Source organism: Anopheles moucheti, chromosome 3 (genome assembly GCF_943734755.1).
Source record: "Anopheles moucheti chromosome 3, idAnoMoucSN_F20_07, whole genome shotgun sequence".
NCBI classification, from domain to species: Eukaryota; Metazoa; Arthropoda; class Insecta; order Diptera; family Culicidae; genus Anopheles; species Anopheles moucheti.
The window spans coordinates 43,280,127-43,305,732 of record NC_069141.1 but is presented as its reverse complement, the minus strand read 5'-3'; the positions used below and the strand labels follow the sequence as shown (position 1 = coordinate 43,305,732).

At 38.3% G+C, this 25,606-nt stretch overlaps 2 protein-coding genes across 4 annotated transcripts; one reads left to right on the top strand and one right to left on the bottom strand.

The window, feature by feature from the left end:
* Positions 1 to 1,271: 1,271 nt before the first annotated feature.
* Positions 1,272 to 5,458, top strand: LOC128300541 (protein yellow). The gene is made up of 2 exons (XM_053036641.1): positions 1,272 to 2,014; positions 4,213 to 5,458. The coding sequence occupies exons 1-2, from the start codon at positions 1,717 to 1,719 to the stop codon at positions 5,346 to 5,348; spliced, it is 1,434 nt and encodes a 477-aa protein (XP_052892601.1). The 5' UTR covers positions 1,272 to 1,716; the 3' UTR covers positions 5,349 to 5,458.
* A 666-nt stretch (positions 5,459 to 6,124) lies between these two features.
* LOC128300165 (BUB3-interacting and GLEBS motif-containing protein ZNF207) lies at positions 6,125 to 20,212 on the bottom strand. Of its 3 annotated transcripts, XM_053036134.1 has the most exons (7): positions 19,976 to 20,212; positions 19,452 to 19,765; positions 18,608 to 19,380; positions 17,057 to 17,221; positions 16,558 to 16,705; positions 10,932 to 11,270; positions 6,125 to 10,846 (listed from the first exon to the last, which is right to left on the bottom strand). In XM_053036134.1, the coding sequence occupies exons 1-6, from the start codon at positions 20,014 to 20,016 to the stop codon at positions 11,176 to 11,178; spliced, it is 1,536 nt and encodes a 511-aa protein (XP_052892094.1). In that variant the 5' UTR covers positions 20,017 to 20,212; the 3' UTR covers positions 6,125 to 10,846; positions 10,932 to 11,175. The 3 variants fall into 3 exon arrangements, with proteins under 3 accessions (XP_052892094.1, XP_052892097.1, XP_052892096.1); XM_053036137.1 differs by lacking the exon at positions 17,057 to 17,221; XM_053036136.1 differs by lacking the exons at positions 6,125 to 10,846; positions 10,932 to 11,270 and adding an exon at positions 14,707 to 16,467.
* Between the last annotated feature and the right edge of the window lie 5,394 nt (positions 20,213 to 25,606).

The window sequence follows — 25,606 nt, the reverse complement described above, 5'->3', positions numbered from 1 at the left end:
GTTTAAACGCTTTAGTTAAATGGATATGGAATGGTTTTGATGGTATTAATTTCGATTTCGTTTAATCGATATAACTGCCTTTGCCTTTTTTAAATGAACAACTTGAGCAACACTATATCTTTCTTCTTCAGGGTAAAGCTAATGTCCTTGTCGTACAACAAAGCTAAGCAAAACTAGAAATAACTATAATTAATAATTTATAATATGTTACATTTCTACACATCCATCGGATAATATTTGTGTAAAAATATTGTTTCATTCTTCTATTGCTTTAAAGTTAAATGACGTACTATTGCATTAATGGGAAATTATTTAGGACGTAGCTGAATAGATAATATTTGCTATATTAAACAGTCTAATCAGCTCGTGTGGTGAAAATTAAAAGCGTACGCCTTTGTCTTCCATAAACATGCAAAATGACTCAAATATTCCAAACCTGCTGTAGCATACTCGCATCAAACACACCACAGTGGCTACTGACCACACCTGCAACCAGCTGAATGTACCAGGCAAACGCAGACATGTTTGAATTTACATTTCGCGTCGTAAAATCAAGACTACACCGTTGAAAGTTAAGCTGGATGACGGAATGCTCGTCGGCAGACAAGAAAAAAAAACAAATCCTTTGAGAATCTTCAAGGTAAAGTTGCATCAACCAAGAAAAAATACAGTACAGAAGATATGCGAAACCCAACACACAAGATATTATTTATTGTCAACTGAATACTTCAAACGCCATCCCAGCGGCTAAGGTCTTGAAATGCCCACATCACGAGCAAATGCTTGTGCATTTTTTAAAGCTATGACCAATATGCTCGGTGTTCAATACACGTACACGTACAATCACTGTATACTAGCGCACAAACCAAAAAAAAAAAAGCTCTCCGGTGGGAAACGACAAAGACACGGCAGGCCACGAAGACCGGACGGCAAACACCGACACCGTCGATAGGGGTGCCAACCCTTGGAAAGGCAAGCACACACGCGCGCGCGAGACTGACTGTGGGAAGGGAGCTGACGAAAAAGCTGTTCACCTTACTGCGCAAGTTCTTTTAATTTTTGGTCACTATCGTTTTCTTCTTGTTTCCTCTCACTATCATCCAGGTTGGAAGCTTGCAGGCGAGAAAGGTGGACGTACCGACGGACCCCCGTACCCTACACACAACGTGCCTTTTGCGCTGCCGAGGGCAACGTGCGAGCGGTAAAGAATGATACAACGTGCGTGGCAGAGTGAAGCAGAGAGTGCGAACCGGTGCGGTGAGCAACGCTTGCCGGGATGCTGAAGGTTGGTGTGCTCGAGTGCGCTGTCTGAATGAGAGTAGTCGGCGGAGTGGTTTGAGCAGTTGCATTAGTACAATAGTAGTGGCTCTAACCGCGCACGGCGAAGGTATCGGTAGAAGTACGAAGTTGTCAGAGCGACACCGCGACCAAAAGAGTTCTAGCTCGGTGTTGAATTATTCCGAACAGTACGCGTCATTCTGTGTTTCGATCGACTCTCAATTGGTGGTGACTGTTTATTGACACCTAGTGCTCGGGCTCAGTGATTGATTCCAGTGTCTCGCGCAATATAATCGTGGAATAAACCAGTATCATTCGATTGCTCAAAGCTATCGCATCTGATTTCGTCGGTGGTGGTGTTGAAACATAGTGGTTTTGCGAAGAATAGTGTAGAAAGCTGCATTTCCGTTCGTACGAGTAGTGAACGAAAATTCTACGATGATCGGAACCAAACAAACACCGTTGGCGTTGACCATCACCATCAGCTGCTGCCTAATAGCTCTTCTACCTGTGCACATATCGGCGAATGATAATTTGCGGGTCGCGTATCAATGGAAAGAAATTGACTTCGAGTTTCCAAATGCAGCCGAGCGACAGGAAGCGATCGCGACTAAGCGTTACGTTCCAGAAAATGTGATACCGGTCGGATTGGAAGTCTACAAGAAGCGACTATTTTTGACACTACCTCGATGGAAGGAAGGTATTCCAGCATCCCTTGGATACATCAATCTCAACGGTGAGTTCTTTGAATGTACGCCCTTCACAAACATAAAACAAAACTGCTTAATGCAGTAGATGTGCAGTAAGCACCAGAGATGCTGGAACGACAACAATTTCATTAATTTATTCATTTTGAACCTACCTTCGCAAGGAACTCATCGTCGTTGCATTTGAATCTCAATAGACGACATTCCATCCCAAGCCGGTTGAAGGCATCTGGGTGTGTGGTGGAGTTCAAGGATGATCGTGTTTAGTTGCATTTTCCACTGCACTGACCGAACCCTGACCACGGTCGTGAAATGAGGAAGCCAAATGAACCGACACGAACGGATTATCTTGCCATCGAATTCACACGCCTTTCAATACGCCAACAATATGCGCACGCGCCAACGAATTCATACATCCGCGTACCTTCACGCGCGCGTGCCTCTGTGTTGGGGTATACAAGCCCTCGACGGTGCGCTAGATTAAGGTCGAGTCCACGCTTTGAGGCTGGAGGTTAGAGCCCCATTTTGCAGCAGCATTATGCGGTTACACCAGCGGCACAACATCTCATTATTATTTCAGCCTATTGTGCGCTACTGTTTAGTCACACATCTCATTTCTGGCGATCGAGCTAAAGTTTTGCTTCCCCCCTGAAGGGATGTCAATTCCGCAAAGGTGACCCACCAATGGCAGCGGAGTTGTGGTTAATTATATGCACATAACATTTTTATTTTAAATTCTTTGTGCACTTTTCTTAGTATCAACTTACCACAAAATCAAATATGCTCTAATGTAAGTGATGCGATTGATCATATTGTAAGAAACCATCATGTGTATGGCGCACGTGGGTTAACATCATACAGAAAAAGATATCGCATATATATTAAACAGTCATTAAGATTGCAACTATAAAAGCCGATTTAAGGCTATCATTTACAGTAAACTAAACTAAACTGTCCATAAACATGCTCAAATATTCAAAATCATACCTTCTGTTAATTATTCCCCAATGCAATACCAACAAAGCGTCGCGACAATAATTTACCATAAATTGGCATAGTGTGTCACAACACCATGAGTCACGTTTGTTCATCCCGCGGTGTTTTTGAGGGGTTCAAATCGCATTTTAATTAAAAACACTGCTGGTAAACCACAGTCAGCCCATGAGTCACGGGAAAATTTGAACAGCGGATCCCGTCGGGTCGGTGGTTTCTACCGGTTTGTCATGTCTTGCCGTAGGCAGACCACTCACACACTGGGAGCGGAATTAATGATTTTTGTCTCTGAACTCAAAATGTGACTGTGGGTTGACACCAGTTAACACCATCCTAATGCATGAGGCAAAATTACGGATACCGTTGAACCGGTCCACCGCGAGAACGCTCTATTGGCTAACCTTGCGGACTGCAAATAACCGATCATGTTTCTCGATCGATTAACAATCATTTAAGCCTTTGACCGTGCACCGGTAGCCGACGCCTATGCATCGTCGTATCGACCTCAACAGTAATGTACGAAAACGCATATCATGCTTCCAGTGAATGTTACCATTGTCTTATTGGTGTTCCAAGGCTGGGTTTTATAGCACAACCTCGCACTACCATGGCGAGGGCGTGGAACTGAATTTTAGCACGCTCCATTCGGTACAAAATTAACCTATGTCCAATGGTCATGTTCGCGCGGAACTAGATTTTCACGGGAACTAACTAGTTACACGATCGATTCCAATGGTTTCGTCAATGCACAAATCATTTATATGTTGATATTGCGGCGTTATTTGACTATTTCGATTTAGTAACAACTAGATTTAAATAGTATATACCTAATTGAATTGTACATTCGTTAAATTCTACTCTACAACCGCTGACTGAACCAGATTGCACTGCTGAATGAGTAATTAACTGGCTTGAATTATCGGTAGCTGAGTAGTCAGTCATGCGTATGAGGGTCGATATCGCAATAGTCTATATTTTAATCTACACCAAACCTCCCTCCCTATAGCAAGAATTAACTATTCCGTTACGTGATGTAGGAAGCTCTTTATATCGTACATACAGCAGATTGCTAATTCACAGATTAAGACTGAACTTCAAAGCTTCTCCAAAGAAAAGCGTCATTTCATACATGTTGCGAACGTTAAATAATTTCTCTGATAATCGAAACTATATCAATACATGAAATGAACCGGAAATGTAAAATAATATATTATTAATTTTATTTCCTTTACAGAAACTACCGCCCAATCGCCTCGCCTGCATCCGTACCCAAGTTGGAGTGCTCACAAGCGCACGAGCGAGACCGAGGCGCCAGAAATTGTATCTCCATTTCGGATACGAGCTGACCGCTGCGGACGCCTGTGGGTGCTGGATACTGGGGTTGAAGAGCTGCTTGGTAACACCACCGTCGCCAGCCCAACGTCGCTCTTAGTCTACGATCTGCACAACGACAATCTCTTGCGAAGATACAAATTTCCCGCCGATCACCTCAAGGAGAATTCCTTCTACGCCAACATTGCGGTGGAAGACACGGATTGTGATGACACGTTTGCATACGCGGCTGATCTCGGCAGCCCGGGACTGGTGGTGTACTCCTGGAAGCAACAGGAATCGTGGCGCGTGAAGCATCACTACTTCCATCCCGATCCGCTCGCTGGCAACTATAACATCACCGGCATCAACTTCCAGTGGGACGACGGCCTATTCGGCATTGCGCTCAAGCCACAATCGGACGGCTACGCTACGCTTTACTTCCACCCGCTCAGCTCGCTGAATGAGTTTTCCGTGTCAACGAAAGTGCTGCGCAACCAAACGTATGCCACCGACCCGTCCAACTACCATGAGTTTAAGATACTGGGATCGCGCGGCCCAAATGGACAGGCGGGTGTGGCGTTCGTCGATCAGAAAACGGGTGTACTTTTTTACGCCCTGCCCAACCTAAATGCCGTCACGTGCTGGAAAACGTCGAACCGTGCGTACACAATCAAATCGCTCGGACGGGTATACATGAGCACCGTCGATATGGTGTTCCCCAACGACGTGAAGGTGGATGACGAAAGCAACCTCTGGGTGCTGTCGGATCGACTCCACCAGTACATGTATGAGTCGCTGAATCGAAACGATATCAACTTCCGTGTTCTTACGGCAACGGTTAAAGACGCGATACAAAACACGGCTTGTGATACGAATATTAAGCCGTTGCCAGACATCATTACCAATCTGGGTGACATTCTGCGACCCTCGACGAGCACCGTGGCACCCAAGACGGGTTCTAGTGGTGCCGGTTCATCGCACCTAACTACCAGCGCGCTGGCTCTGTTTTCGATGCTTGTCGTCCTGTTAACGGGTTTCTCCTGCTTCAGGATATAGAGACGCAGTGTTCCAATATTATTCTCTCTGTTTGCCGAGCAACCAGAATCAGGGATACATGTTAGATATTGCTACGACGAACGAAGTTGTGTACTTACTATTTTCGTCTGTGTAGGTGTCTGTGGTACGAATAATAATAGTGCATCGTGTTACTTGTTTTCCTTTATGTTTTAAAATCAGTATTGAATTGAACGGGGACAAAGAGGAATCGTTATGCAGAAAAGAAAATAATTATTTGACATTGAGCGATAGGCATTCGCTCTGCACCAGATTTGCACACAGTTTCATATTAGCAAGGACAAAACCTTGCCCTACGACAAATTGCTGTATAACGTTCTTCTGAAAGCTATGTTATACTTTGTTTGCTTGAAACCACTTGCTTCCACGCCAGCTTAATTGATCACCAGAGACACATTTGATTCTATCCAGAGCCATAGCTGTTACAAGATGTTGCTTTGTAACGGTTTGAGTGCAGTTGTGTCATAATTGTTAATAATTAGTCAACGTACCAAAATAAATGTAGAAAAACGAAAAAAAAACAGTTGTAATAAATTAAATTTCTATTTACATTGGAACATAAGATCATCCGTGTCGATTCGATAACTATCACGTCCCTTCTTTAAATAATGAATACAACAAATCACATTGTAATGGGCAAGGAATGAAAATTTACTCAAAATTGGTCACTAATTTCAACTTGACTTATACACCTTTCGATTATAGGTTAATTTGTTGTCATCATTTTTATTATCAACTCGAACTGTGTATGAGCCTTATTGTTTCAACGGATACATTTATTTTACCATATCCCTAATCATTTGTTATACCATAGGTGACACGCTACGCAAATGGATAGTGTTGAATGAATAAATCTTTTACCGCCTATCGCCATACACTTAACAAATGAAAACATCATTAACATACTTTGTCTTGCTTAGCGTGGCACAATCTTGTAGGTGTATATATATCCTTATGCATATCTGCTATACATAATTGCTATATATACAACCTATACAGCCGTCGATTGCATTCGGAAACGATAAATATGCACACTAAAAACTTACGTCGAAAATTGCTTCTCACACTAGTATTGGTTGCTTATCGTTCAATAGATTTCTATCAGTGAATATGCTTCTACGATAACACTCGTGGTATATATGCTCCACCAGTTAGCATTAGGTTCAATTGCTTGTTCACCGTTGTTGTTTGTTTGTTTTTTTCACCAATATACTGTCACAGAGGATATGGTGGCTATTTTACTCGCGAAAACATCGAAACATAATGTAAAAGTCCTGTTTTGTAGTGGGTGCGCATCAGAAACTGGCGTCTATTCAAATACGTGCTACGGTTAGATGTTGTTTAAGCTACACATTACGTACTTCACATATACATGGATCTATAGCTGTTGTAGTGCATAATGTTAGGCATAATTAAGAATCTTACGAGCTTTTTTGCTTGTTTGTTGTTAGATTTTTTTTGTATCTTTTTGTTCACTCATATTACACATCAACAATTGCTTTGTACAGATAAAGCGTTGGAAAAGAAAATACAACCGAACAGTACAGCCCACATCACACAGGTGAAATAATATTATCAATCGATGCTTAATTTGTAACAACCATTCCAATCCCTAAACAAACAGAGAAACAATAGCTTAGGTTAGGTGGTGAAACTTAAGAAAAACTGAACTTGAACTGTTAATCAAGCATTGAGAGCAGACTGGGTGTGTGTGTATTGGATGATCTCTATCGTAAATGGATGCGAAACGTTTTGAACTGTTCATAGCAAACTCATACTTGCACCACAAAAATAATGACAAATTAATTCAGAACCTACGTCCTTCCTACAGTGGAATTGTTTACAGGCTAACCCCCAATTAGTTGTTTCTCCGTTAAGCATGTCAAAGCCGCAAATTAAAATCAAAACCATTAAATAGACGATCACAACTGACGATCACCCGAACGAAAGATAACTAAAATTCCAACCAACAGCTAACATACATCAATAAAGATTTAGGCAGAACTCATAAGAAAAGGATATGCTTACGGCTAGTAATAGGAAGTTTATCGGATAACCCACTGGTGCTATACACACCGCCAAAACATACGGTTCAAACCGTACAATTCTTTTTCATATTACTCACTGAGAATGGAAATAGAAAATAGAGAAAAGGAAAACAGGTAAAGAGAACATACACGAGATGATATCGATGGATGGAGAGATAGAGAGAGAGAGAGAAAGAAAGAACGGAAGAGAGAGTTAGACATATAGATCAATAGACTACACCTCAAACCCCCAAATATAGAATATGTGAGGCAACTCTAGTATTCAGCATTCCAATTGTCGATCACGAACAGGGGATGGAAAGTCCAACAGTTCCAATATGCAGATATTGAGTGTATAAAACCGAAAAAAATCATTGCACGTACTGACAACTTTACTAAAAATATTTTCCACAAATGTTCAACATGTAAACGTTTATGAACGTCTATCAAAATTATGACGAGACGAGCAAAACAGCAATGGAGGATGGCTTATGGAAGGCAAAGAAAGCGAAAAACTTATAATCTCAACCAACAAAAAAAGTTTCAGACAAACACGATCACGAAAACAGTACTAATACAGCTATTGCATACAGAATGAAAACATTTCGTTTGTTCAGAAACTCATCCATCAATCATCCTTCATTACAAGGCCACATCTAGTGATTTATTGAAGCTTGTTACTATTTTCAACTAGCATTATCTTAACGGAATACCACACACCATACACCCCCTCATTACCACAAGACGTGTCACCACCATCCACCATCTTTGTGTTCCCGTACGATAATTAATGCTAAGAAACAGTATAAAAGAGGAACTGTGAAATTGTACCGACAATTTCGCCTGCCCGCGATGCTGAAAGTACCGCACACTCGGCGAAACTTTGTTCGCATCGTTCTTCGGCAAGGGACTTTCCACTCAACAAAATTGATGTGACACACGGCCAGATTTCGTTGAAAGATACAGAAAGCTCCGACCAATGTCGCCGACCCTTGATGAAACTTGGTGGGAACAATGCAGCCTACCGTTCAAAGGGTGGGAACAGAACAATGTCCATCCAACATCAACTTTGTGATTGCCATTAGCAGAGCAATCACCTGCTCGATCACGGACCGATTGGAGTTCGGGCAATGGAATTGGATTAGAATAACATACAGACAGGAAGGAGTACAAAGAGTAAAGGTAAAGCCGTTAACTAATCGGGTTAACCAGGACGAAATGGACCCACGACCCCATCGAAACTGTTTACTATTTACTACCATATGACTTTCTCTCTCCTCTACTGGCTTGTACGTACGGCTTTTTCGGTTACAATCGTCGCGTAATGCACTATTAAATGGAGCCCGACACATGTCTGCCGGTCGTGATATGATGGTACTGCACCGTGTGGACGCGTACTGTAAATATGGAAGTAAACTTGGGAGGACTGTAGTAATCGCATCAGTGTATTGTAATGCTTGTTTTCGCCATTCTTATACTTAACTGTACACTACACATTGCGGTTCGATGGTGTAGCCCAAACAAACAAAAGTGGATTGGGATGAAATTAATGGTTCGTTATCAAAAATATATACATTTAAACAGTGTGACAGTGCGGGGGAAATCTAGAGCGATGAGAAAATAAGCGACACTCGTAGTCAAAATTTCATGAACCTCGCTAACACATTCACACATCAAACAAACTCAAGATCTAGACAAAAATAAACTAAATGCAGCCCTCTTCACTACCAACTCACAAACTAAAAAAGTGCCTATTCTAATGTGAAATTGTACATTACAAAAATGTGTATTGGTTAGTCACTTTCTTAGAATAAAAATTATATAAAAGTATAAACTGAGAAAACACGCCGAAGTTGATGAAAATAAATTATTTCCCAAATAAAAAACTTTCGAAACTTTCAATTTCAACATACATTTCATTTCAAAAAAATAATGCACATCGGAAGTAACATACCCGAGAAAAGGACGATTGTCCAGTTTTATGCGCCACCAAAGCAACTAAACAGGCATGTCTGTTCAGAAAAAAGGACACAAGGCTCATATGAAGAGAGAGAAAAATACTGCACATTGAATTCACCAATGTCGCCAATTCATGCTAAATATATAGCATTCCATGTCTTTTAAAGCAATTTCCGTTCCAGCTTTTTTTAGTGAAACATTGACATGAAAATAGTAATTTATACTTCGCATTATTTTTGTACAAACAAATAACATAAAATGACTTACATAAGTCTATTGTTACTGTTTTTAATTACTGAAAAACTAACCTTGAAAAGTTTCCATTCGTCATTGATCAAAGAAAATTATAGACAATTCAAGCATACCTTTTAACCACCATTTCGAAAATGTTAGGATGTTTTGGATTGGCAGCAACAATGCCACACTATTATCAGGCACTACAGGCATACATTATTGCTAGAATGAATTCTAAACGCATTACTAGAAATCTATTCTAGTCCTGATTTAAAGCATATCGTAATGCAGCTAAGTGTTATGAATGATGGTTGCGCTTCGGTGTCTTACTCATAAAGCGAAGAGAGTTTAGTATTATTTATACCGTCATTGTGTAAAAAGGCTAATGTTAGTTAGTTTGAATATCAAAATTTTAACTCTACACCAACAGTAACAAACGATGAGCTAATTACCACTACGAATGCTGAATCAGCTGCCACGGCTTTTCCTATTAATGTATGTAGTTACATTTTCAGTCGCGACAATTACTGTCGCGATTCAAACATCATAAAGAAAATCAAATAATTAAAAGGACAAGTAAAACATCGGCTACAAGGAACGATTATCCCAAACTCTGGTCAAAGCTCCTTGTTCTAATCACCCGCATTATGCTTCAGACGTAATGAATGTTTTATCCAAAATGTTTGACGATGTATCTATTGTAAAATTTGCTTATTTCTTGTTTTTTGCATTTCTTTTAATTATGAATACATACACAAAGCTAAATGACATATTATCTTCCATGGCAATGTTATGCCAAAGAATAGCTCGGTAGCACATAACATACTCTGCCATGACCCTAAGCTGTCGGTTGTTAAGTGCTCTACTTTGGTGTGTATTAATATTTTTCAATTTAAACATCACATGTTTGAGCATTGCACACAGTTCCAGCATGTCATTGTCCCGTATTCTCTTCTTTACTTTTCCTTCATTGCTACGTAATGCCACTTCCTTACCTTTCAATTTTGATAGTTTAGGATTATTATAGAAATTATTGCCTTAAAAACTGTCCACATGCGGAACCTTTTTTTTGCTTTTGCTTTTTTCCATGTTTGTACATTTTACAACTATAAAAATGAATTAAAAACCACATACCGCTGCTATTATCTTGATGATGAAAACCTGGTCAATGGTCACAACCAAATAGTTCATACTCCATAAACGGCTTTTCGATTAGTAGAACATTGTCAATTGCAAAATCATGTGTACAGGTGTTGCTTTCTGAAAAAAAACGAAAAGAACGAACAAAACACCATTAATCGCTGTTCTCTAGTAAATTTAAACGAGTGTAGTCAGTTTTACTTACAAGCTCCTCCTATCTCATACTTGTACAGCATTGAAGTCTTTCGTCAGCACAAGCCGTACTTCGTACTTATGCGTAACGCGATCAACGTAAACACGGTAACATCTGCTTGATCACTTGCTTATGGATAGACTATTGATAATGGAAGCCGTTGCAGTAATGGTGGTAAAGCAGCAGATGCCACCGCCGTTACTAGCGGACGAGGTGACGTTACTGACAGTTGTGGTAGCAGCGCTGGTTGAGTCAATCACCGGTATCGTGGTGGCATCATCGGTAGCATCGGTGCGCCGGGAAAAACTACACCCATGCCGGGTACGGTTGGAATTTGCGTTATTAATCCACCTAATGTACGTAGAGAAAACAACGGAAAGAAGCAAACGCAAAACAACGCACTGTATTAGAAATGGTTCATCGAAGCACCTTTCCTTTCCATTAAACGTAAAACTAGATTATTTGATTTTGGGGATTTCATTCATTTGTATTTATTCCGAACCAAAACGACGCTGCTAATGGTGATGGTGATGATTGTGGTTTGTGAAGGTAGTAGCAGTAGTAGCATAAATATTAGTAGTAGCGATTATATCAATAGTAGCAGTAAGAAAAGTAAGTGAACGTTATTACAAAATATTAAATCATCAAAATTATAACTATATATTCAAAACAGCAACGACAACGTGTAATAAAGTAGTGATACAGAACATAGATACGTATAACAATTGAAATTGCTTATCTGCTCGAGTTGTTTTTGTTTACCACTGCCAAATCGTATGTATTTCCAGCCGCAATAAGTCGAAATGCGACCATTTTGAGCGACGTAAACATAGAACTGTACATTTTAATAGTGATGACGGACTGAGGTAGCTTTTATTACGACTCTTCTCAAATCTTTGTTTAAGTACCCTACAAGTACGGAAGCAAAATTATTGACACGAAACTACAATGATGCCACAGATAATTATTTATGAACATTAGTTTAGAACATATGCGTAGATGGATAAGAAACTTGGCAAATTGGCTACGGTTAGGTGTTACTACACTAAACACACACACACACAAATAGCTAAGTGTCTACACAATCCATTGAAACGGGTTTGTTAGGTGATAAAAAAACTACAATCCGAAAAACAAAACTGGAATAACGATAAAATTCTGCAAATAACAAACTGTGCGGGGCTTATATAAGATGTAGAGAAAAAGTGGGAAAAATATATGTAAATTGTTAGTGATTGTCCGTCAAAGATAGTTCACCGTTACGACACGTGTACACTATACCATAAACAGCATATTTGCAACTGCTCTAAGCATAGGAAAGCTGCTAGAAATAATACCATAAAACTAACACACTTAACACATAAGTTTTTCGACAATAGAGGAACCAAACCTAGGACACTCGCACACACTCAAACACACTCACACATACACACAATGTTACTGGCAGAAGGGGTAGTAGAATACACATTTAAGTGAGAGTTAGTAGTATTTTATAGGCTTATCTTAGACACGGGGAAGAGTGGTAACAGGTATGAAACTATCATCCATCCCTTTATTATATTTTATTTCATTTTTCATTTCTCGATTGTACTGCACTGGTGTCCTGGAAAAGAAAAAGAGACAACAACAGGAGTCGGCACTGTGGATGATTTTTCACCAACCCAACATCGTTAGCAATCCCATATCCGATATATGGTTCTCTTCGAAAACGGCTTTGGCATATAATGTGTTTTTGTTTATTTGTTACGAATCATCCCATTTCCAATTAGAAGTACTCCAATCATCAACATCAGCCATATGACGGCGGTACACATTACTGGTAGCAATGAATTAATAGGCAGAACCAGGATACATCATGCAAAACACGCTTTTAATGAAATAACATCTAATGTGGATTAGAAATAAAACCGACAAAACAAACGTATTGCTAGTAGGTTCAGTTTAAGCGGTTCGTTTACGCGTTTTTTTGCTCTTTCACTAAATCCACCAACAGGCATCTTATTTCTGCTCGACAAACTTCCATTGTAATAACGGTTAATCTAGTAATTGATTATCTTTGCATTTACACATTTACGGTTATCTTATTCTACATGTTAATAGTATTAATTTAACACATGTTCTGTTGTAGCATATTAAAACCACCGCGTAAACAAGAAAAGAAACATATCACGTATTCTTCATTTACAAACGATTTGTTTTGCTTGTTAAAATTTCATTTCTTATCAACATATTTTAAGTAGAAACGGTTACTATAAATTTTCAATGATTACTATAAACGTTTTTTTTACATATGTAACATGCACAGTGATTTGAATGTTGATTATACACTAACCAAGCGCAATAATAGTACAACTTGATACTAGTTATCGTAAGCATTACAAAACTGATAGGGCACACATGGAACGCATGGAATGTACAGAATCTAGATAATGTATACATAAACCCAATTTTAAGGTAACTATAAAAATAATCATAAAAAATACTCACCATGAAACAAAAACGAATAAAATAAAAATAAGCTTGAAGCAAAATAAAGCTTTCAAGAACGCCAATCTACATAATACTATGAGATTTTTCGTTCAAAAAAATGTTACCAAGCCATTTGGAAACATTCGGAATGTTGTTCTAGTCTGTCATTTCTATTCTGTGTTTTTTTCTATTACATTAGAACAATATATATTAAGCATGAAAATACATAATATGCTAAGATAAAAGGTATCGGTGCAATTCTATTGCATACTGTGTTAGGGATGTAATGTTATCAACCATTGAAACCAACTTTAACAAATCTGGCTTAATCTGTTCCAACATATGCAGTCTTGTAAATAACATCTTAAATGTATGATATTTTAAACGATACATGTTCCCAATTAATTATTAGTAAGAGTAATTAAGAACGAAAAACACAAAATTCTTCCCTAAAAATGGTTTGTAATTTTATAGGTATCGTATCACCTATAATATTTCCTAATTGTCACATTGATTGAAAAAAAACAATTTTCACTAGAAGTATCAATTGCTGGAACGAAAAGCAGCTGAAGCATCTTACTCGTTCTGCAAGCTTGCGCATACTAAACTTATTTTAACCGGAAAACTTGCAAAAACACTTAAATGCACACACGAAAGAAAACCAGCAATTTATCAAATGAAAGTTAATCAATACATTCACACAAAAGAGGAAGGAAGTAGTGTTTCCGAACAAGTGACAATGATAATGATATATAGCTAACATTAGTGTGAACAGAATTAATATTACAGTCTATATGAGTATAGGTATGTGCCTCGCTATTATACCTTGGGCGGACACAGTTTGCGCACGAGGAAATCTCGAGTGCGTCGAACTCGAATTTGTGTGACGTCATTGCACTGTAGAAAATACGGGATACAATAAGATAGCAGAAGGAGATGACACCAATCAACAAGGCATGATATTGATTTTCATCGTTACGACAAGTTACAATAGAATTAGAGTAGAACGATCGTTCAACGTGGATTTCAAATTCGTCACCAACGACAAGTTACCAGAACGCAAAAGGGATGACAGGAATTTTTGGTATGCTATTTTTTGTCTTTGGCAAATCGATCTGTTGGTGCGGGTCTTTCTTTTAACTATTTTTATATGGGATAAAATTCGAGTGGTAGATTTGTGTGTGAAATCATTTGAAAGCATGAAAAATAAACAAAACATACACAACTTTCAATGATACATGCTTCCTGTGAAGAGTAAGACTTTTCATGTATTTCAAATGTATGAACAAACAAAAACAATTCTTACGGCTTTGTGTGTATCGATACGATGTCTGACACATACACTTAGAGAACAACAATCCGCTAATTTAACTGCAGAAAATAATTCATTTAGCATACGCAGGCAACTTAAGTTAAATCGTGTGCAATCATTTCATTATCTTGCATTTGGATTCTGTAGTGTAAAACACATTTTCAAATAAATATTGCTAACACGTACCAATTTGGAATGGATTGTTTGTTGGTTTATCTTTTCCAGCAACGGAATAATTCCCGATTGTTATTCTTTCATCAGTTCGTTGAAAATTGACTGTTTATTTTACTGTAAGTCAATAAATCTATTTAGACCTTTTTATTCAATATTCTGCAGTGTATAAGTGTATATAAAACATACAATATCTTTCACGTCGGTTGTTTTTCATTTTTTTTGTAAAAACTTCGTTTTGGAAATTTTGAAAATGTGTTTTGAAGTCACAATGAAAAAACCTTAACTAACTGTGTCTTCTATCATTAAACATTATTTTTGCAACGCGCCATTACATATTGTAGAATGTTATGTAATTTAAAGCAATCTTTTTGCTCTTTCTGCAAGTATAATCAAGTATATTCATTTCAAAATCGAACATCATTATGAACATATGGCGAACAGCCCCAGAACTCAAGCAAATCAAAAATTAGGTACCAATAGCTACGCAAATTAAGCCAATATGTAGCCATATTGCAAGCACAAATTATATCTACAATTGTGTTCAATAACATAGAAGTACCGAATGTTTTTAGTGATTAACACGTTAAACCATTATGAAATGATTTTATATGATATGAAATATACCATCATTTTAAACCATTTGCTGTAATATAGTTGATAACGTACAACTTTATTAAAAACACGAACTGCATTCAAGCTTCGTTTGTAGATCTTTAATTAAAACAAGCTTCGCTACATTGAAATTGAATCCTATAGTTTTTATATTGAGAATGGAGATAAATCCCTTACGCATTCATGTAATAATTCATGATACAAATATGTACGAAATTGTTTTGCTAGTCACTCTGCATTACGCGATTTAAAAAAACTGTAAACTTCAATCGATTTGGAATTGATTTTGCGTAACCACCTACTGGGTCAGACAGTTTGGTCCATTTAACGATTTTATTAAAACAACAGATTTATTTCAATATGCAGTCGTTTTATCCATCAGAACTATAAATTCCTGTACAAATTTAGACCCTCTCCCCTTCCCGTATACCATACAGTTTCTAGAATTCCATACATTACATCAGGATTCCAATCCATTACTAATGCGAATTCGTACACCTATGGTAGTGAACACAATTGTTTGTGATTGTATACAATATTTCCTGATAAGTATGTTTAAATCATCTTATTTCTTAATCTTACACTTAAGTTTGTGTTTTACAGTACAAAACCCAGAACAAGCTTCTAAAAGTAAACAGTATGTGTCATTCTAATTTGTATATTGGTTGACTTAAGCTGTATAATGTAAAGTTGCATTATATATGCCAGTTTATATAAGGAGTCAAATTCGAAAACGATTGCTTAAAGTATTGAGTATGTGAGCATCGCTCTAGATGTTTTCACTTATGTGTGGATTCAATATTAGTGGGTGTTTGACGACTGTAATTTATACACAATTATCATACTATCCGCAAATGCTTCATTCTTCTACCTAACGAATAAGTTGTATTCGTTTCGTTTGCATTGCTTTGTTTGCAATCATATTTTCGACATTTTAACCTTTGTGTCAAATCTGAACAGAACAATCTGAAGCCAGTAAATCTGTTCATACAAATAGCACATAGTATAGAAAAGGTTACTGTGCTACAAATATGAATAATGATCACTTTCGATAATATTGATTGTACCTACCTGGACCAAGACCCATTTGAGGGGGACCAGGGCGAAGCATATTTCCCCCTAATAACGCCAAATTGCCACCTCCCGGTGGGCCGAGCGCCAATCCTTGACGCATCATTGGAGGCATTAGCGGGACGGGACCTCCAAGGGATACTGGAACCTAAAAAAAGCCGAAATGTAACCAAATATTAGGTATGCTTCAGAAAAGAATAGTCAGTAAAACATATTTTTATCGAATACCGTAACACCTATATACAAGAATTTTAGTTGTATCTATACTTAACCGTAACCTCACAAACCGGTAGCATTTGGTCTCACACCCTCAACACAAACACACACATTTCATAAATACACACATACATACCGCAATCCACATCGTTCAAAATGATACACATCCCAGTGCGCAAAATACGACCAATTATTTATATACTCACTTAGGTTTACCAAAAATATACGAAAGCAATTGTACCTACAGCATAACTAACACTACTACAGTAACTATTAAACTGACCATTCCTAGTTGCATTCCTGGTCTGCTGGCGGCGGCTGCTGCAGCATTCGCCGCAGCTGCGTTTGCTGCCTGAAATCGTTGAATCATAGCTGCACGATTCAATTCCTCGATCTGTTTGTGATGATTGGCCGCAGCGGCATGAGCATGCGCTATCACTGCGGCTTGCTGAAAAGCGCATAAAAAATAAGTCACAATTCCGAAATGAATTTCATTAACAGCACATCAAACAAGGACAGAAAAGTAAAATCGAAACGAAGAGGATATAGGGCAATGGGAGGTTAAACTACAATTGTGGAGCAAGCGTTGGGAAAACCGTAAACATTGTAGTAATTTTCATGAGGGACTGAGCAATTTTTGTCTTGTCGAGCTGCATTCTTCTGTTAAATAGACAGCAGCAATGTAATACGTGGCAAATTTATTATGTAGTTTGTACATATAAATTCGATTCTTCCTAAACATATCTCTGTACCAGTTTAGAAGTTTAAATAAGTTACACACAAAAAATCACGCATCATGATTTCACGCTTTCATTGACATCTAATCTAATCGATGTCCATATTATGTCATGTCTACATTAAACATGAACAAAAATTACTTGTATTATTTCACTCTCAAGCGTCCATCAAACAAAATGGGTAGAATGGTATTGCAGAGAATAATAATAGATTATTCGATTTCAATAAAAAAGAGTATTGCATTGGTCAGGTTTTTTGCAATTGAATTTAAACCCACTAGCTTGTAACCAAATTTAACAAAATTTTGCGTTTTCTGGCATACCAATAATTTCCCACCAACACTATAAAACGTGAATTTTTTTACCTTGAAATGAGCAGCAAAATTGAGTTTGAACACGAGATTTATCAAACGAGGAATGGAAAACTTAAGTCAAATCAAACACTAATACAAAAAACTCAAACTGTGCACAAAAGTAAATAAATAGATGAAAATAGAAGCAAACAGGTTAATACCCGCACACCCATGCATACATGTCCTGTATGAGAATTGGAAACCTTAATTCAACTAAAAACAATTCTACTTTCATACTCAGAAATCAATACACGAAACGCATCAAACCAAATGATACCGAAAGTAAACCCAAATCACAAAAAATTGTGCTTTACCATATCTGGTGAAAACCAGTCTGCAAGTAAGCTAAATTTAAAAATCTACCTTTTGAGAGACAACAATAAACTTTTTTTATAAATTTAAACTAGCCTTTAGTAAACCCAAGTATAGTAAGCAAGTACGACGACATCGTAAAAACATATACGACAACCATTCTTTAAACGGTGTTTATCGAAATCATTAGTAAAAGACTTTTAAAAGCAAAACGGATACATTAGATGCTACAAAATTCAACATTGACTAAACATGACATCAGCAAGTCGAGGATCCGAGGCACATTAACATAGAAACAGATCTGCTCACGCACCATATCTCAACGATTAAAAAAGCTACTCAGTAAGTTAGGATAGGGAAAGTAACGTAACAGGATTTTGGATAGATGTGTAAAGAGATGATACATTAAGCCAAACAGATAACAGGACTTACTTCATGCGGCGACATCATCCGATTGTCTTTCATCACAGCAGTCGTTTGTGTGTTGGAAACAATCGATGCGGTGCCAGCTGCAGATGAAAATGGCGACAGTTGCTGAAGCTGTGCTTGTTGTTGCTGATGCTGTTGTTGCTGCTGTTGTTGCTGCTGCTGCTGCTGCTGGTGTTGCTGGTGCTGCTTCAGTTGCGCTTGGGCCTGAGCCTGTGCCTGTAGCTGTTGTTGAGCCGCTGCAACGGCAGCCGCCACCTGTGCCTGTTGCTTTTCTTGCTGCTTTTGCTGCAGCATTTGCTGAGTAGCTTGCTGGATTTGCTTCTGATACTGAGGTTTCCGGGCTCGTAACTCTTCCAAGCTAAGATCCTCCGGAGGATGTACAATCTTCGACGTTGCGGTGCCCGAGTTTGGTATCACTGTTGAAGATGCGGCCTTTGTTGCATCACCACCACCCAACCCATTATTGCTGTTATTGTTTGCGGCTGCCGCGGAAATCGCACTATTGGTAGTTGGCGGGGCACTTATCGTGGCGGAACTGTAAGCTGGAAATGTTGGCTTTGATGTAGTCGACACGGTAGCGGCACTAGCTGCTGCAGCTGCTGGAAACAGAGGCCGTGGAGCAGTGGCCATCATAGTGGGCATCATTTGCATTCCAGGTGGTACCATGTACGGATTCATGCCTCCCATCGCACTCATCATTGGATTAATTCCGTAAGCTGCCTGCAAATGCGGTGGCATCATATTCTGGATCTGCATCATTCCCTGTGGCACAGACGCTGAAAAAAGTTAAGATACCAGATTAATAACACTAGTCCATTCTCAACTCCGTACAGACTACTCCATTTACCTTCGGGTTGTTTCATTTTCTTGTGCGCTGGTTCCTCTTCTTCCGACTCTGACCGATTCCCGTTCTTCTGCTTTTCATGGTCACGGATATCTTCCGGAGGTATTCCTTCCATGCCATAAATTTCGATAACTATGTTCGACCGATTGGGAAGTGAATTTGGGACCTTATCAATTGATTCTTTATGCACCTGCATGCAGTGGATCGAAAGTCCCGGACCAGTGTAAAGCTTTTTGTGGCAAATGTGGCATTTAAAATGCTTTGCTTTTTGATGCTGCACTAGAATCTTTTCATCGTCGAACTCTCTGTTGCAGTACCTGTGCAGAATTAAGACGCCAGGAGGCGCAAACCATCGCTAAGGAAAATACAACGTTATGTAATAAAAACAGGAAGTAAACTTCGAAAGTCTACCGCTACCGCTATTTAGAACATTGGCATGACACTCCGATTGCCACAATCCGTCCAATGACGCTGTCACGCCACTACAACCGGATATAGTGAAATGTAAATATTTTATAAAAGGATACCAACACCAGGGCTTTGATGCCTTCTTCTTCTTGCGACCCATTTCTATGGAAAATGTGTGGTGCGGTGAACTATTTGATGCAACCGGACAAAATTAGCTCTGTGGCACAGGTTTAATTTTCCAACTTTTAATCGCCCCTTTCCTCCCGCTCTCCTGACGTTTCTTTAGACTATCTATTGCTTGTTCAGATGGCACACAAAATAGGGCCGTGTAGGTCAAACCAACACGTGTTTTACTCCAATTGTTTGATTCTTGGCGAGCCCGTGAAAAAACATATGTTTTATCACATTTCAGCTGCTAGTGGTGCATTTAATTAGTTCAATTTTTTAACTTTTCACGGAGCGCTTGTGAATTTTTCACTGTCACGAAATATCGACTGACGAGAAAGGTGGACAGCAGGATAGCTCTCACCACTACACATACACACCAATTTGACAGTATCGAGCAAACCAGGTTAGCTCATGCTGAACGTTTCGTTCAATTTCACAACTTCGTCAAGTGACCCCACAAATAAGCGTTTTCAGGGTATATAAATAATTGCAAACATTTCACCAAAGCGAACCTTTCTGATTTGTCCATAAAAGCATCAAGACAATACTGATCAAATACAGCACAAAATGATTTGCACAGGGTGTTTCATCGTTGGAAAAAATGCTTTCGTCAAAAAATGGACTGTCATACTGTTTTCTAGTGAAAATACTATATAACTTCCAATCTAAAATTTAATTTAAATCTCATTCAAATTTGGCTAGATGGTTATCAGTAATTAGCATTATTAATCAATTGGCAGCAAGTAACAAGTAAAACTATTCATTGTACTGTAATCCAGGAATGGACCGAATAGTGAAATGACTAGATATCTAGGAGAAGTTGAAAAAAAAAACATTTTGCGCATGTTTGGTGCACGCATAACGCGTACGCTTGGAAGCCGTTAAAGACACAATGAACATGATAACAAATCATGATAAATGATCTCATAATAAAAATTTTCCAAAGCTATATACTAGATACTTTTCACTAGTAAATGCTACAATACACGATACTACTAAAAATGCAATGGCCTATTCTTATTAAGTTTGGTGTTGTTTCGAAAGGGGATTTGCGTCTCTGTGTGCACTTTAATGAACAGAAATCACAACCCCACATTGAAAGCTTTAAAGATCAGGGGCAAGTTTTGGACAGACTCACATGAGAACACTCATGTAAATCAAATTGTTAAACATTTTGTATGCTACCAAAAATAAACCAATAATCCCAAATAATTATCCTAAAGGTGGTAGAGAGTAAAACACCCTTAGGTGTAAGTTGGTAGGTGTAAGTTGAAAATCTATCAACCCCCTTTTTTTGAACAAAAAAAAAACATGTTATGTCATACACATAACATGAATAAACAAGTCTTATTAAGGATAAGAAAATCCACGAACAATCCAATTTTAAAATCCACGTAAATCCGATACCACGTAACTCGGGAAAAGTGTTACAAATAACATCTGTATCTGTACAGTATCTTAAAAAGTATCTTGAGGATTTAGAACTCCTAGACAAATTGATATTACGGCACCAAGCCTTCGCCGGAACAAGTCTCATCTGAAGCGATCCCGCGTAATACCGATTGTCTATTACGTAGTAAAAATAAGTGTAGCAAACCTGCAATCCTAATGACATAAAAATTATAGGTATATAGTAGAGAAGTATATAAGTACCCTATTTAGATGAACATTTAAATATTGGACACTACTTTATTATTATTGTTAACATATAAAGTTGACGCATTGATGTTATACAGGAAACCGTTATAAGATTATTATTTTGCGTATAATATTGATACGATTTACTTTACCATTTTAGCAGCAAAAATCGTATTCTCTCTCTCTCTCTCTCTCTCTCTCTCTCTCTCTCTCTCTCTCTCTCTCTCTCTCTCCTCTTTGTCTCCCTCTTTCTCTACTTCTTTTTCATTTTCTCTCTTTCTCTATCTTTCTCTCTCTCTCTCTCTCTCTCTCTCCCTCTTTTTCTTGCTATATCTTTATATCTCTCTATCTTTGAAAAGTTTGAACTTGTCTATACAAAAGGTGCTGTAATTCGTCTTATCATTCCATTACAAAATATTAAAACTTACTGAACAATATTTACTGTTTCATAGATAAGCTTCAAGTGCAATTCGCAAATACGTTCACCTCGGTCAACTCATGCGCTATCTTCGGAGTATCTTCTGGGTCGAAACAATGCTTACCCCTCGTCTGGGCGCTTGGTAATATTTGCAAAAAAGTACTTCCCGAATTGGTTTACTGGGTGACATTGAAGATCGGTTCAGGGTGCATTAATGAACAGTTGAGAATATTTTTAGCACCAACGCAGAGTTCCATGCTTGCTCCAACAACTTTTAAAGTTATTTATATACTGAAGGCCAAGAACGGAAAGGGTCATTGCTGGACAATATGTCTTTATCCTCAAGATACCTTCCCACACTTCTGCAATATCAAGCAATCTTTCGAGCTGCACAATGCGCTGCGTTCTACGTAAACAAGTGCTTACGCAAACCAATTAATGTACGGATGCCTATCATGGCAGGTACCGTTGATAGTACATTCATATCGGATTCATACCGAATAAGGTATCCACGAAGCTCCTTAGCATGTATTCATAATCAAATCATATTAATAATTTAAAGTGCATTACTCAAAGTGTTTTGTTGAGACTCCACTTAAGCAAGCCGTTAAGCTAAGGAGAACACAAGATGCTTCTGAATGTTAAAATTGCAACTAAAATTATAGTAAAAAAATAGTTGTTAACGCCTGTACTTAACAATGATAATACAAGGTGCAGCCTAGGCAGGCTTTCATGTAATTTTATATTACAATTGTTGGGTAAAAGACTATTCAGTCTATAAAAATCTTCAAAAACACAGCTAAATTATTTTACATCTTAAGCACATTGTATGATCTTTTTCGACATTTCCATTCGATCGCTGAAATGATCATAAATTAATTTAAAACGAATTATCAGAATTTAATTCCATTTCGCGTATGTAGATTTTTTTTTGTGGAAGTACATGTTATGGTCAGTTTGAAAAAAAAAACATGACAACCGTTTTGAATAACTTATTCGTTCTATCACGAAATCATTTTATGGTGGTTGTTTAGGTCCTGTATCCGTCTAAAACCTTCCCCTATACAACGATTACGTTTGATTTGAATGAAATACTGGGTCAAAGTTAAAAAAATCTACCTTCAATCTTACAGCTTTATAGGATTTCTTGGAAAGTTCCTAGAAATTTTGGCACAAATAGTTTAAAAAACGTCTTTATTATTTTTTGTATTCCTTTTTATATGCAAGTCATGTGCGTTTCCTAAATAAACCGTAACTGTGTAGTATGTAAGATTTTGTAAATGGATCAAGTATTCTATTTTATCGACACAACAACCTCAAAAGGTATAGGCCTGCCGTCTTTGAATCCATTTATCCGTAACTCCGTAATAGTCAGTTCTGCGCATGAGAAATTAGTCCAGAAAGGATTTTCGATCGGTCTTGTCGTGTGAAGACCGGCGTCGCTTCAAATACATCACCGGGCCGGGCAATGTCTAAATGGAGTATGCAATATTGTCTCCATTTGTTTAACACGTTCGCGCCCAGCGTGGGTACAAAATGTTACTGTCGCAATTTGCATAAAATACACAGAAGAAACAAATAATTTTGTATATTCACAATTTTGTTTTGTATTTATTGCTTGTGGTATTGTAAATATTCTTGTAAAGGTCTAGCACATTTTAAAATATCCATTAAATCATTTTCAAAGATTGGTTATCGCAGAAATAAGTTACCGGCACTAATAACCGCGAAACAAACATATTACATTTCTCACATATTGGATTCGCAAAAATACAATAGACAATATACAACAGACCAAACAAGAAAAAATATAAAAATTTATTAAATATGACAAAAATTTCAAAAAATTTAAAATTATTATTTTGTTTTTGACTCAATTAGAAATTTGCAGTTCTAATAATACCGTACCTTGAATACAAATAAATAATTTATTAAAAGTTCACAAAGGCGTCACTCATATTTGCGTGACGTGGTACAGAACGTGTTAATTCTCTATGTAGATGTAGCAACGTATTTATGGACATGGTAGCTTTCAAGAATAATTTAATAAAGCTGGATATGCACAAGTATTCCACATTCGATGATTCTCAGCAGAATGAGCGTTTTTGAGATTATTTTTCTCTAGTTTAAGAACCTTTTAATTATAAATATGAAGGAAACAAAACGAAACACATCAGTGATTCGTTCAACAGGCTGAAACATTCAAGTGGCGGTCAAGCACGTTTCGCGGTGCTCAATGTTCCGTTGAAGCGAAAATGTGTGTGTGTGTCTTTTTTTTCAACATCTGAAGTGGAAATGATAAGAGTTCGTTTCATGCAGGCTGAATGGCCGTTTTGTTCTTGTGTGGAAGGCCCGGTTCCAAACACAATTCGTAGCTATTGAAAGACGCCGTATCAAAGCGTATCATAAGTAGATTGAATTAGTATTGAAGAAACATACAGCATCTACTAGAGTTGCAATTATCATTTCTCGCTCCGCGTTTTTAGTGTTGGTGTTGAAGGTTTATGAAGTGGGCCGCTTTTACTTATCGCTACGGCGCTACGCCAAAGGTTGCTTACACAACAATAATTTTACGAATGTATTCATACACTCTTGCGAGGGGTGAACATTTATACTAAAACTTTATTGTTGCACTAAAACATAAAGCGAGAGTTCATTTAAGTTAATGTCAGTATGTATTCCTTATAACCACAGTAAAAAGACGTGTTCCAGTTCTGTTGTACAATTTTCTCCAAGTTTCTACGTCCGAAGTTTAAATGTCTCGTCAAAATATGTGCTCTTATAAGCAATTGGTGTGCGTGTGCGATTATTGTCTTCAAAAGAGGGCTGCCGAAGCGTAAGTTTGCGAACGAGGGAAACCTTTCCCTAGCTTCCTTGCGATGGCCTATTTTTGTTTTAGGATATAATTTTCCACCCAAAACACACGACATCCGAATGTTCTCCTTACCTGCAGCACCGAAATAGGCTACGAGAATGCTAATTTCGGACCACACTGCCTTCACTCCTCCTAACGACTAGGTGTCGCATTTGAGCTGCACCATTTGGAGTCGACATAAACGGTACGTCGATATCCGATATCGCTGGTAGCACGTTCGTGACTGTGGCTTTCCGTCGTATGTACGATGGGGTGCTGATACCCCGGTTCGCCGGATTAGTAGTCGCCGGAGCACGCGGGTAGTGCGCGGTACGGAGGAAGCATAAGAAATTGACACAGATAGGGAGAGAATTTTCTAACCCATGCAGTGGTTGTGTTGTGTCGTCGTGATTGTTGTTATTTTCGCTGCCGGTAATTTCCTTGCTGTGAGCGTTAGCAAAGCCGTTGAAAATCCAAACCGAACCGAGGGTCCCCATCGGCGAACGAATGATTAAGGGTCCGGCTCAGTGCTAGACTATCGGTTGAGCGTGCTGCACGGGTCGGCACATCGTGTGCAACCGGAACACTTTATGCGTTTTGTGATTCGTGACGGTGCGGAGACGAGAAAGCTAGCCGATGTGTCCTTTAACACGTTGCTACCGTGAGGACTAG